Source organism: Lissotriton vulgaris, chromosome 4_1 (assembly GCF_964263255.1).
Source record: "Lissotriton vulgaris chromosome 4_1, aLisVul1.2, whole genome shotgun sequence".
Lineage (NCBI taxonomy): Eukaryota > Metazoa > Chordata > Amphibia > Caudata > Salamandridae > Lissotriton > Lissotriton vulgaris.
This window is the reverse complement of record NC_141691.1, coordinates 577,691,363-577,706,285: the sequence shown is the minus strand read 5'-3', so window position 1 is coordinate 577,706,285 and position 14,923 is coordinate 577,691,363. Positions and strand designations below refer to the sequence as shown.

At 44.7% G+C, this 14,923-nt stretch overlaps 1 protein-coding gene across 9 annotated transcripts in view; it reads left to right on the top strand.

Annotated features, from left to right (window-relative positions):
- The window catches only part of PDE1C (phosphodiesterase 1C), a 1,706,308-nt gene that overhangs the window by 1,504,272 nt on the left and 187,113 nt on the right, over positions 1 to 14,923 (top strand). For all 9 annotated transcript variants that reach the window (XM_086964785.1, XM_086964792.1, XM_086964789.1 and 6 more), the window contains 2 exons: positions 8,187 to 8,307; positions 10,110 to 10,285. In XM_086964785.1, coding sequence (XP_086820911.1) covers positions 8,187 to 8,307; positions 10,110 to 10,285 — 297 coding nt within the window. The remainder of the gene's footprint in view (positions 1 to 8,186; positions 8,308 to 10,109; positions 10,286 to 14,923) is intronic.

Sequence of the window (14,923 nt, the reverse complement as noted above, 5' to 3'; positions counted from 1 at the left end):
TATTCCGACGGAGCAGAACACATCAGATCGGACAACAAGGTATCGTCTCGAGGTGCTCTAACAGCCTCTCGGAGGCCTGGCCTCTTATACACTGGTTTATGGCATGTGACCTTTCTTTATTACAATCAGAACATTGTGAAGTAAGGAAAGAAACATCCCCGTAATCCTCGTGTCAATCCCACCCCCATATACCTCCACAATAGAGGTCCTCAACCTGCTGATAAGAGGAGGGGGTCATCACGCAGATGAGTATTCCGTCGAGTCTTAGGATGTGTGCGCCTGATCATATCCCAGGGGGTGGGGAGGTTTTGATCAATAGAGGGTCCTTTGAAGTAGATCGACTTCATACAATAAGGGGCAGTAAATGATATCTCCCGGCTTAGGCGATGGCCTCGGACCTGTGTGGACAGCTGGACACGGGGGAAGGGGTCATCAAAGGAGTGGTATTCATGCCGCGTGGACAATCGAGCGCGGAGGGAAGGTTTATCAACAGAGGGACATTCATGGGAGGAGAGGAGATGCTGGTCAGGCGCAGGCGTGACTCCCAAGGACAGGGTCATGCAGAAGGGTTATGCTCATGAGGGGGAGGGAGGGGGAGCCAGGGTGCGCGGAGGATGCTTGCTGGGTGAGAGGGGCGCGCTGGCGACTGATTGTGAACAGGGAGACCATGGTACCTAAAATGGCGGTTGTGCATGTTGTACGTGGGTGACAAGCTGGCGCAGATGATGTTCAGTTCGTAAACTGAAATTCCACATACCGAAGAGCTTAGGCTCCACCGACAACACTGCAGGAACTTAGAAAGGTGCTGGAGGAAACTTTACTGCCCCATAGCCAAGCATTCCTACAAAGACGCCCTGACAATATACAAAAAGGCTATCATTGCCCGAAAAAGTGCATTTTTCTCGGCTCAAATCGAGAATGCCAGGAACTCTGCTAGAGAATTGTTTTCAGTGGTCACTACTCTGTCCACCCCCTCTACGGGACCTGGGGTTGAACCCTCTCAGTCTCTTTGTAATGCTCTGTCCAGCTTTTTCACTACTAAGGTCGCAGATATATACTCATCCTTTGCAGGGATTGTAGGGACAAGATCCAGAGTCTGCAGTGGTGAAGAATCAGCCACTGACCATGATCCCTTCTCTTCCTTTGCTCCCATTACACAAGATCAAATCAGCAGACTCATCTCTACTACCAAGTCTGGCTCCCCCTTAGACCCCTGTCCTCCCTCAGTGATGGCTAACCTCAGTGAGGTGATCTCTCGTCCACTTATGGAAATTTGTAACACCGCATTTTTAACTGGTCGCTATCCAGATCCTTGGAAGAAGGCCGTGATCAAACCTCTTCTGAAGAAACCCTCCCTGGACCCCACAGCTCTGGCCAGCTATAGACCAATAGCGTGTCTCCCCTTTCCTGCCAAAATATGCGAATCTCTGATGAACAAACAACTCTCAGAGTTCGTCGATACTTACCAACTTCTCGACGAAACGCAGTTTGGCTTTAGAAAAGGGCATGGAACCGAGACCGCTTTAATAAAGGCCTCAGACGAGATCAGAGCTATTATGGACCAGGGAGGTGCGGCTGTCCTGTTCCTTCTGGACTTGTCCGCAGCCTTTGACACGGTCGACCATGCTATTCTGGTCGACCGTGTCACAGCCCTGGGGATAAACGGTACGGCTAGAGATCTTATTTCATCTTTTCTGGCCAACCGTACCCAGACAGTGAAGTTGGGTAACTTCTATTCTCCTGTCTCTGCACTCCCCTGTGGAGTTCCACAGGGTTCCTCTCTAAGTCCAACGCTATTTAATATCTATGTAGCAGACTTAGCCAGGGTAATAAAGGCCCATGGGTTGCGACTTACATCCTACGCAGACGACACCCAACTGGTTCTGGCGATCCACAAAGACGGCCCAGCGGTGGCAGCTAATTTTCAAAGGGCCATGCTTGCTGTCAGTACCTGGATGTCCTCCAATTGTCTGAGGCTTAACTCAGACAAAACCGAGGTCATGACCTTTGGTAAACTCTCCCTGGACTGGTCTTCCACTTGGTGGCCTAACCAGCTGGGCTCTCCACCTGTCCCAGTAGAAAAGGTTAGAAACCTGGGAGTCATTTTTGACAGCAAGCTGTCATTTAACCTTCATGTCAACAAGGTTGTGTCATCTGCGTTCTTTATTCTAAAGAAAATTAGGAAAATACTGCCTTACCTCCCCACCTCAGCTGGGAAGACCCTGGTCTCCACCCTAGTGTTTTCCAAAATTGACTACGGGAATGCCCTCTTCCTTAATACTCAGAAACTCGTTCTATCTAAGTTGCAGTCCATACAGAATGCGGCTGCAAGAATTCTTCTTGACATCCCCCGCCATCAGCCAACCACCTCAGCCATTCGTCACCTGCATTGGCTAAGAGTAGAGGGCCGTATTAAATTCAAGGCCCTCTGCATCGCCTACAAGGCAGTGCATGGCGTCGGTCCAAAGTTTCTGATTGAAGCGTTCCAGTTGTATAGCCCCAAGAGACAGTTGAGATCCGCCAACACCTGCCTGCTTCCGGTACCTCGCACGAGAACGGCAACCTGGGGAGACAGGCACTTCTTGGTTGCCACACCCAAACTTTGGAACCTTCTGCCACTCACCATAAAAACTGCCCCCAATCTGATGAGCTTTCGTAGGCTCTGAAAGACATGGTTGTTCAACCAGTAAGCCTGCTGCTCGGTCTCTCTATCCGCCACATGCGCCGGGACACCTTCGGGTATTTGTTTGCGCAATAAAAATCTCGAAAATAAATAAATAAATAAATAAATAGTGCATAGCTGCATCTATGTTTAGAAAAGCATTTTTTTTAAACAGCGACATGAGGCAATGCTGGGGGAGGGCACCACACAGAGTAGGGCACCCCACGGAGTGCAGCATGTAGCTGCATCCAAATTGATAGAAACATTTGTTTTAAAAACAGCTACATGAGGTAATGGTGGGGGAGGGCACCGCACGGATAGAGAATGTAGCAAGGAGCAGGGGCACCAAAGACAGAAGCTGGACTTGTAGCACAGTGAAAGCCAGCAGTAGGAAGAGAGTTTGTCCAACCAACAGAGATGCCCTCAAAGCGTAAGGTAACTGTACTTGGCCGGTGCTCTGCAGGGTTCAAGGGAAGTGACATATCCGCTGCAGGAACCAGTCAGGATGCGGTAAAGAAGATGGACACTGGAATCAGCATATGTAATTAGCAGGTGGGAAAAAAGTCATTCTATTGATTACAGCAGGTCTTGCAGACAGCGCATGCGCACTGATGCTTGACCTAAAAAACATTTAAAAAATTAGGGACGAAGTCTAATGCCTCCTTTAATATCATCACACTTCCTTTGTGTGTATTGACCTCCACTTCTGTTCCAAGCAACTATGCTGTACAATATCTCCACTGTTGAGAAAATACAAGGGAACCCAAAGGTAATTCACTAGGGACCTTGGGCGGTAACTTTTTATAGAGAACAGTGGTCCCTAGTATTTTAGAGAATCACACGAATGATGGGCATAGACTAGATAGTGAGTATGTCCATTGTCCAGCCGGACAGGAGTTTATTTTTCAATATAAGAAATAGCACATGAGTTACTGAAAAATAACAAGTGGGCATGACCTGTGACCCACAGAGAACAAGACAGAACAAAGAAAAATTAAACAAAAGGCGAGCGAAGCGGTCTGTGCACTTGTACTCAGTGAACAGTCTTGATTCAAATTCTTAACCACCATTGCATACAACAATACTGCATATTTTACTGCATATGGTGTTTGTGGTCGAGGACTCAAAGTGCGGCCCGGGGGCCGCATGCGGACCTCCTGACCTTTACTTGCGGCCCCCTGGGCAGCAGCAGCACTGGGCTGCTGTTTACTCGACTCAGCACTAACATGAAAAAAAGTTAAATATACTTCTAACACTTAACCCCTTCCATGCTGATGACGGAATCGCTCCGTCATCAGCTACAGTTGAGCTGTGCTGATGACGGAGCGGTTCCGTCATGGCCCGGCCGCCGCGCCTGCGCGGCGCTGATTTCGCTCCTGCGCGGGCGTTCTAAAGAGCGGGGCGGGTCATGACGGAACCGCTCCGTCACCAGCACAGCTCAACTGTAGCTGGTGACGGAGCGGTTCTGTCACCAGCATGCGGCGGCCGCGCGGCCGCCCCGCCCCTTTAGCGCTGCGGCGGAATAGCCGCCGCAGCGAAGGGGTTAACTAAAGGTTAATTGCAGTTAAGGAAAGGAAGAAACTAGGCCCTTAACTTTAGAGCACCTTCATTTGCAAAGACAGCCACTAGATATATCTGCATTGCTTCCCCTACACTCACTTTACACCCCCCTCTGGCATTAGTGCGGCCCTCAGTCAGACATAAGGCCAAACTTTGTGGCCCCCGGGAATATGTGTGTGAGTATCCAAGTTTTAGAGCCAGGTGCTGCCTGCATTCCCAGAGCTTGGCATAATGTGCACCTCTGTTACTACATATATAAGCATCATTGTTTAAATTTCATAGGGGGTTAGACAATATGTCAAAACGAATTCCAACCTAATGAACGATGATGTTCCTTAAATCAAAGCATTGAGTGATGAAACTTTTTGATGAGTCTTTTTTAGTACCAAAGTGTCCAAATGAGTTGCCCTGATGGCCTCTAAGATACAAGTCTTTGGTGCCCTACACAGTTGTTTTGAATGAGCTACTCTGCTTAAAGAAGGTCATAGATTGACTCTGTTATGGTGTTCTGAACTGTGTAAGCACAGATAAGGAAGACTACACCAGCACATAGCCCTCATATACGATCTCTGTTGCATACAGCTTGGTAGAAGCTACCAGGAAAATCTGAATATTAAAGCACATTACAATGTGATGTATTACATTGCTTGCTTTTACAGCGCATTTGTTACAATAACTGCGTTGTTAGTACACAATGCATTTACATCGCAAGTCATCACAACGACTTGCAGTAGGGGGCACACTGGATTTAGGACTAGTATTGTTTACTAATCCTACTCCAATTTGCGCAACAGTAGGGAAGGTGTTAGAATTCATTTCCAATACCTCAGCGCCCCCTACTGCAAGTCGTTGTAATGACTTGTGATGTAAATGCATTGCGTACTAATAACGCAGTTGTTGTAATAGCACGGTGTTGTAACCTTACTACACACGGCGATGTAATGATGGCTTTGTTAACACTGTTTCCCAAATAGGCAGGTCCAGCTCCATTAGGATGCATTTGTATCAGACTTAAATACTATTTTCTCATTACTATAAAAAGGCAAAACCTTGTTAGTAGATTAAAATTAAAGAATTAGCATACAAGTTCTGTTGCCCATTTATTGAGATTTGCTACGTGATATGAACACACCATTGCTATCCAACATATGAATAACTGGAGCACTATCACCCTATAAGAAATCAATCGGAACATGATAAATATGTGCAATTAGAACATTGGAATGTTGGGAGCTCCACTGTAGACAATGGAGTGCTCCATGCTTCTACGGGCCGGTAAAGGCCCGCAGAGCAACATTCCAATGTTTTACATAGGACTCTCGGAGCTCGAGGGGATTTAAATACCCTCGAGCTTCAAGAGGCCTTTGTTTTATTTGTTAGAAGATTCTGCCCTCTAGTGGCAGAATGTTCTAATAGCCTTATAGCTCTTTCATAGCAGGGCTATACCGGCTATTGAAGTCCCGGTCCCTTGACGCGGGTGCGGGCCTTTAATAGCCGGGATAGCCCACTACGACGGGCTATAAGGCTATATTAATACTAACTGAGACACGTTTATAAATGAGAAATGAGCATATAAATAACTTACTAAATGAAAGGCAGTTCAGTGCGGCGCATGTAGGCAGGAAAAAGATAAGCGGGAAACAGGTTACCTCTATCAACACCCCAAATAGAGGGAAAGACCCTAGCTTACAGGAACATTACTTTTGTTTGTGAAAATTGGCATCTTTCTTAATGCAATGCCTCTTTCAGAAAGTGGACACACATAAGCATGGGCGGAAAATCCGTTCCGCTCGCGGATTTTGCGGATTTTCGGTAAATTCGCAATCTGCGAACGCTCGCGAATTTACCGAAAATCCGCAAATTCGCACGCAGCGGATTTTTTTTTCTTGGTGATACAATTTTGCGGCGTACGGTGTAAGTTCGCAATTGCGAACATGTAGGTGCGGCGGGCAGCAACAATCTCGCACTCGCGAAATTACAAAAATTGCAATTCTGCACAAGAAATCCACTAGCAAGCAGCATAGACCTTCTGAAAATTATGATTTTTATCAGAATAACTCCTCAGGTTGACATTTGCCTGCACTTTTTTGGATTTGAGGCCTTTTGACTTTCTTTGGATCACTTTTGGATTAGAAATTAACTTTCACAAGTAAGCTTGTTTGGGGCATTACAGTTGCTGTAATGCTGTTCTGCAGAAAAACGAGTTTTGCAAAAGTGAAAGCATTCAGCAGGTGCAAAAGTTCAAACTCATCATTAGTAACCATTCCCTGTAGTGCTTCCTGACTGGGGCCCCTCCAGAGTTCAGTTGCTAGTTGCAACAATTGTATGACCCTGCTCTGACCCTCACAGCAGGCTCATAGAATAGCTACAAGTAGGTCACAAAGGTCCTGGAAAAAAAATTGCACTGCAACAGAAAGCAAATTACAGATAAGGAAGCAGGTGCCAGACTGGAATTTTAAAACATTGACACATTAATAAATCAACCCCAAATTAATTCATGTCAGTTGAAGCAGGGCAGGTGTGCTTGCTTCCTCCCCCCCATAATCTACAGTGATGATGAACCAGAGGGTGGCATTGATGTACCAGAGGGTGGCATGGGTGAAACAGAGGGTGGCAGGGGTGAAACAGAGGGTGCTGGGAACCTGTGATGATGAACCAGATGTAGAAACAACATAATCGCGACCGTTGCGAGCCGACATGTAAGTTCGCAATTGCGAACTGGTACAAAACCCTCGCGAACTGGCAGAAATCCTTGCGAACACACACAAAAAAAAATCTGCAAATTCGCGAGAATTCGCGGATTTTGCGGATTGCGATTTCGCAAATTCACAAAATTCGCGAACGCCAGATTCGCAAAATTCGCCCATGCTTAGACACACATCACAAGCAAGGAACGGGACAAGGAAGGAGTTAACGATATCCTGTTATTCTACTGATAGCTGTGTGAACAGCTGTATTTGGCAAAAAGGTTTACATGCTTGGGAATAAGACGTACTGTGTTTTGATTTTAGACTTTGAAAAGTAACCATTGTGAAATGTTTGCTATTTACATTTATTTATTTTTATTTAGTAATACATATCGGTTAACAATAGTCAGTGACTGTTGTCTCCCAACTATCATTGAAACATTTGCATCCACCTTTATTGCTCTCTAGGTAGTTGAGGATCTTTCCTACAGGGAAAAGACTGTTTAATGCTCTTACAGAGACTTCTGAATCTAAAAACATACACATTCATTTTACACTCATTCTAGTTATATGATGCAAATCCTATGTTTGTGTCTGTGGCTGAAGTCACCATCTTGCATCTGTGACTGGTTCAGGTTAAGTTTGAAAATAAAGCTAGTGTCATGAAGGAAACATATCCAAATGATGTTATATATTTTGTCTGTTTACTGTTAGTGATATTAAACCCCAGGTCCAGATTTATCAACATTTTGCTCTGGCACAAAGTCACCAAAAGGGACGCAAATGGGCACAAAGTGTTGAGTTGCGATTTACTAACCAGCACAAAACAATTTTTGCATTTGAAAGTAGACTAAAAATAATGCCAAGTAGCACATGTGTTATTTTTCATTATTTTTAATTAAGGAAGCTTCCCATGTTCGGTACGTGGGCGATTCCATGCACCAACCCATGGTTTTTTCATTAAAATCCAATCTATTAAGACATTTCTTTGTTCCAAAAAATCATGCCTTCTTGATGCAGGCATCAACTTTGGCTCTAGGCAGCCTAGAACTGTGCCCGTTCTGAGGAAGAGAGCTACAGAGTCATATGTCAGTCATATATCCTCCTAGCTTCAATACAAGCCAACAACTTTGTGCTAGATTTTATTAAATCTTAACCCAAGTGTCTTCTACTAACATGTAAGCCTCTGTTGCTCATCTTAAATGATAAAATACTAACAAAGCTAGAAAGACACATGTATTGCCACACCTAAATGTGTACTTTGATATGCTGCCCAGGTTTCATTGACTTCATTGTGGATCCAACCTTTACGGTGCTGACGGACATGACCGAGAAAATTGTGGCTCCTCTCATCGATGAAGCCTCGCGCTCCGGCCTCGCGGGATTCAGACGTTCCAGGTTAGTGTGAAAGCTGCACTCCCCAGGAGGTCAGCTTGATTTATGCCACTAGCGAATGATGGTTTTTGCCACTGCATACCTGCTGAATTTATCATGTAATGCATGCACCCCATGAAGTTTCGCTGATTCATGAGAATTTCTCAACCTGCTTCGAACTAATTGTAGTCTAGTCTGCGTTTTTCATAAGGAATCTTATTCCATGAGTTATTCTTTTGAAAGCAGAATTGATTGTGTGAAGAGACAAGTGAGTTTTTGACCCCCCCCCCCCCCACGCAGATAAACGCCTCTGAAGAAGTAGGATTTAATTCATTTGCGCGTTGACCTATACTTGTCATAGGCTAACTCATCCAAACAGGTAAGCTCTATGAGCTAGGGCCACACTAGACGTATGAATCAGACAATGGGACATAGATAATATAATTATATGTCTCTTAAGTGTCACTACATAAAATGCAGAATGCCAGAAGGAAATGTATCGGGTCTCTATTAAATGACGTTTCAAACATTTTTGTGAAACCTGGTAAATAAACCACTTCAGTAATCGGCACCTAAAATGAATGTGCTTGAATAAGTCCTGCTTACCATGGCCGCCGTCCCTCGCCACCTGGCTGTGCTGCTCTCCCAATCTATTCCATTATCAGAACCCGCGATTAGTTGCTTTCCTGTAGCCACCACCAGGGGTCATCCCCGTAACATTTTGATAGAACATATAAAACTCCATTAGTGAACAAACACAGTGAGCTTTGAACATTGTTTTTAAAAAAAATCTTGCCTGTGTCATTTGACGTTTCAAATTGGAACTCGTCTTTTTTTTTAGATATGATTTAAAATTGGCAAAAAAAAAACAATTAGACTGGCATTGACAAACCCGCTATGTTTTTATTTATTTATATTTTTGCAAACACATGCAGTAGACAGGAAAATTATAAAAATAATAAAACGTAAAAGTACCACTGTCTAAATGTGGTGTGCATATATGTTTTAAAAAAACGCAGTTAAAAATGACCCATTTGAAAAATAAAATAACACAATAAAAGCAGAGTTTGACTAACAAACGTAGCTCTGAATTTCACTTCCTGTTAGTTGGTTCTTCTCATGTGCAATTATAAAGTGTTGTGATGAGGACCAATTGCCTCTTGTTGTAGGCTGAGGTGAGCGGAAGCAAACTGGGAATGACACTTGAACAGAGCAATAGATGACGCAGGCTGATTAAAAGACTATGTATATTTATGTATGTATTTGGAAAAATGTGGTAAACATGGGACTGGCGAGACAGCTAGGGCTGTATGTAGGCCAGACCTACTGGGATAAAACGTTCTTGCATTTGGATCAAAACCATTTGACTTGTCTGTAAGCAGATGCCCTTAGGCAGAACTTCATTCAACATCATTCAATGAAGGTAACTGACTCTAACTTTGATCCTGCCAGGAACACTGCGTAAACAAAGTTAAAGTCCGTCAGTCGGTTCCAGGGTTCTATGTAGTGAGCCCTCTTATCCATCCAAGGGGCATCCCGCCTCCCAAAGCTCAACTGATTAGAACCTGGGAAAATCACGTTCTAGCCTAGTTTGGTACAATCCTAAATTGTACAACCATTTCTGCTGTCCTTTCTTCCTCACTTGATTCTCCCTCTATAACCCCGGCTTGTTTTCCTCCATTCTTCTTTCTATGCCCCCAGACTCCTACGAGGTCTTCCTCCAGTTGATTGGTTCACTTCCGTAGCGCGGCGGTATTTGCTTGTCCGCCATGTTGTGTCTCACAGAGCTGTCTTAACATTTGTTGCAATGTGTCTTTGCCTTCCAGCCTGAACAGCATTACCACCTCTGACGTTAAAAGAACGAGTGTCAAAAGCACTGGGTCGGAGGGAAGTGCCTCTTTGAACTGCTCTATACTCACTGTGGACTTCAAAAGCTTTAGAAACACCTGGCACGAAGTGGTGCTGCAGAACCGAGAAAAATGGAAAGCACAGGCAGCCAAAGGTAAACATGCAAAAGCAGAAGGGAATTCTGCACTTTTAAAGATCCAGTACTGGTGTCTGAGAGGAGAGCCTCTGCTACAGAATGTCAAATGTTAGAAGTCTCAGTACTGGGTATGTAAAGTATAGAAAGTATCTCAAACAGTAGGTTGCTTTATATACTTAACCTTTGTCAATAATTATGATAAAATCGTGATATTATTATTGGGTTGTAAGGTTGTGTTTTTATACGGTAGACCTACTAATCCAAGCAAGACCACCGTGGTCTTTCATGTTATGTATGTCAGGTGCTTAATATGTAAAGAAAAATATAAGGGCTAGGGTTGTCCTCAGGAGGCTCTTGCAGCTTGCACCTTGCCAGCACTGCTATTTACAGAATCAACACTACCACTAACTATAACACTCCCACAGGTGTGACAATTCAAACTAATCCAGGCCCACTAAGCTATTCGAATGATTTTGGTGGAATGTATATTCAATTTTAATGTATATTGAATTATTAGCACAATTTGTTGTTGTGCTCATCTCTAAATCAGACAAACAGCACCGCCATGTGGCAGAATATCATAAGTGCCGCTTTTGACAATTAAGTGTGGTGCTGAGCACCAGAAAGTAGTGGTTCAAATTAAGTATATCCTGTAGATTAAGAACATTGGCCCTATTACAAGTTGCCTGGAGCCGTATCCTGGACGTCTAGGTCTAGAGATGGACTGTCGGGGCACTGGAGGTGGGTGTGACTTACCAACGTTATGTTCAGCATGGATCCAGCCCTGTGGAAGATACTAAGTCCAATTTCCCCTGCTGTGGGATCCACAAGGCAGGATTATTATTATTATTATTATTATTAGTGTGTTTTGTAAAGCGCGCAGCGGCCCCAACGGGGCATCCCGGCGCTGGAAGACTCTGAAAACTAGAGGGACAGGTCGGAGGTACCAAACTAGGAGGAAAAAAGAAGGGTTTTAAGGGATTTACGAAATACTGGTTCTGTCTGGCATGTGCGAAGAGCTAACGGAAGCTTATTCCAGTGCTTGGTAGCACAGACCTCAAAGGTTTTTCCACCAGCACGGGAACGCTTAAATCGGGGAGTTTCAAGGAAAAATAAGGAGTTGGAGCGTAGGGCCCTGGATTTGGTATAAGGGCGAAGAGTATTTTTCAGATGGGCCGACCCATTGCCTTTAGATGCACGAAATGCCAGCGTCATTGCTTTAAATACGCATCTTTTCGCAATGGGCAGCCAATGCAGTTTACGGAGGTGAGGGGAGATATGGTGTCTGGCAGGAATTCTCTCCACCAGCCGGGCAGCGGCGTTTTGAACCGTCTGCAATTTGTAACAAAGGCCAGCTGTGATACCAAGATAAAGGGCATTGGCATAATCAAGATGGGATATGATTAATGCCTGGATCACAGTCTTGCGGCATTCCTCCGGCAGATAGTTAATAAGCCGTTTGATTGTTCTGATTTTGGCAAAGCATGAGGCTGCGACTGTTTGTACCTGGGTATCGAAGCTGAGGTGGGTATCCCAGCGTACTCCTAGGTTTTTCACCGAGTTTTTAGGCGTGGGGGCCTGGCACAAGTCTTCAGGCCACCACAGGCTGGCATCCAAGGGAGAAGGAGAGTTGAAAAACAGAATCTCCGTTTTTCCTGCGTTGAGACGGAGGGAATTAGCATCCATCCAGTTGGAAATGTCTCGTAGGCAGGATTTCAGCGGGTCGAAAGCAGATGCAGAGGGGGTATCGAACGTGAAAAGTAGCTGGATGTCATCAGCGTAAGATGTAGATTTGATCCCAGTCTGGGAGATCAGCTTAGCCAAAGGGGTGAAATAAACATTAAACAAAAGCGGGCTAAGGGAAGAACCCTGTGGGACTCCCCATTTAACTGGCCTGGCAGAGGAAGTGAAGGGAGGGGTAAAGACTTGCTGGGTGCGATTAGACAGGTACGATGCCAGCCACTTCAGAACAGAGCCGCCTAGCCCTAAGTCCTCCAGCCTTCTCAGCAAGATCTTATGAGAGACGGTGTCAAATGCCGCTGAAAGATCCAGCAGCACTAACACCGCCCTCGATCCTCGGTCGAGTGTCCATTTCACAGAGTCGGCCATTTCAATGAGGGCCGACTCCGTGCTATGGCCCGACCTGAAGCCATGCTGGGAAGCATGAAGGAGCCCATTTGATTCGATGAAACTAGCCAATTGGGAATGAACCAGCTTTTCCAAGACCTTGGCTGGGGCAGGCAGGAGGGAAATGGGCCTGTAATTACAGGGAAGATCAGGATCTAAATTGGGCTTCTTAAGAATGGGGACTAGGGAGGCATGCTTCCATTTGGTAGGGAAGCATCCTGTACGGAGTGAGTCATTCCAAATGTGGTTTAAATAGGGGTTAAGTAGGGGTGCCAGTTTTTTGTATTCCTTGGCTGGCCAAGGGTCGTTAGGGGAGCCTGATTTACATTTAAGGAGCTCGATCATAGAATCTGCTTCCGATATTACCGCGAATTCAGTCAGAGAGAGTGGCGATGGTATGAGAGGAGTAGATCGCCCGTCGTCTCCTTCTGTATTAGAAGGGGGAAAGGATGTTTGGATGTTCTCAATTTTGTCCTCAAAAAATTGAGAAAGCTTGTTGCATAATGCCTGTGAGGCGGGCTGGGATCTGGTCAACGCAGCGGGGTCTGTGAAGGATCTAACAATGTTGAAGATCTCCCTGGCTCCATTGCTGGCGAGCTTTATTCTAGAGGCCAGGAAGTCCCGTTTGTGCTCCTCTATCATTCTCCGATAGTCTTTGAGGGCAGTTTTATAGAGGACTTTACTGTCCGGAGAGTAGTTCTGTCTCCAGCGGCGTTCAAGAGATTTACAGAAGGTCTTTTTCTGCCGAAGTTCATTGGAATACCAGGGGGCAGAAGGTGCCGTCCTGTAAGATTTGACGGGTTTTATGGGGGCCAGTACGTCTAAGGCCTGACTGATCCATGTGTCTGGTTCGTTAATAGCTTGGTCAGGGTCGGTTGACGAGCAGGGTTGGGAGTTGTTGAGATGTTTCTGGAGCGCATCCAAAGTGATGCGACTCCAGTTTTTCCTGAAGATTTAGGCGTGATAAAAGATCTGCAGGGGCGGGGAATATCAATCTCAAAGGAAATAAAAAAATGGTCGGACCAGATGACCGGGATGGGGGGGGCCACCCGGATGGAAGAGAGGTTGGAGCAGATTAAGTCCAGTGTGTGACCCGCATTATGCGTGGGTAAAGTTATTAATTGGACTAGGTTACAGGCCGCTAGCATGGAGATAAATTGACTACTGTGCGGACATGATTCATTGTCGACATGGAGGTTGAAGTCTCCTAATGCGGTAAAGTTGGAGTATCGTGTACTGAGCTGGATGATATAATCCGTCAAAGCCGGTAGGTGCGATAGATTGGAATGAGGAGGACGATAAATAAGTATTCCCGAACAGGAGGAGGACGGTGAGGTTTGGATGCTAAAAGGCAGACCTTCTATACAGTCGATGTGGTCAAATGGGGGAAAGGTGGCTGTCCAGGTGGATTTATGAATTAGGGCAATACCACCTCCTGGTTTGCCATTAGGTCTATTGGCACAGCTGATACTGTAACCCTCCGGTAAGGCAAGGGAAATGGCGGGGTTCGTAGGATGGTGGCTGGGCCAGACCAATAGTGGAGATTCCTGTTTCCAAATTAGTTGTGGCTGTATTTTTGGTGAAATTCAAAGCCGAGAATGGCTCTATAAAAGTAACTCCTTTTTGTTACGTTCAACACAGAAGGGGCAGCTTTTTTTAATACTTCCAGATGCATTTTTTGCATATTTCCAGCATTTTTTTCCAGAGGGTGAATAGTTACTATCTTGTTTCAGCAAATGTATATACATGCACTCATGTAGGTTTTATGAAATGTCACACCCGAGCATATCACTATTTTGGCCAAGTGTTGCCCTTGCTGTAATCAGAGCAGTGCCTTGTATTTTAAGGGTGTTATTATGTAGTGAGGGTATTGCTTGCCATATTCTTTGCTGAAAAACAAATGCAGCAAGTGTCTTGGAAAATATCTTGGGGCATGTTTTTGTTTTCATGAAAAGAATATTAGGTTATTGTAAGTAGTGCTGTGAAGACATCGATGTACGTAGCATGGTTTGAAGCGATATGCTTAAACATATAATGCATGTATAAATAGAATTTTGAAGTTTTAATTACCATATTAGTTCCTTGAGACAGGTTACAATCATGGCTCTTTTACATGCTGCCTCATAAATTCTGGTATACGCAAATTTGTGCTGCGATTTCATACGGATGGTTCCATAAATATGATTAGGAAACATTTCTAATATAAATTCTGCTGTCGTTTCCTTAAGCTGCAGCTCCCCCCTGTGAATATCCATATGAACTGCATTTGGGGAAAGTGTTTTTTAAGACTCTGGAAGGAAATGTATGTTATAAGAATGTACAGACCGTTCCCAGGGCATAATATCAATGCGCCAAGTCATCAGGAGCAAAGTCTCATTGTAGAAATGATTAATAAAGTACGGAGGTTTTAAATCTAAGTGGTGAATTGTATTCCCATGTAACATAATTTATTAATTCAAAAATTAATTATCTTTGTCAGTAGCTTCTGGCAAGAGAATATAGATTTCAGCTCTCTGTGAAAATTACTTT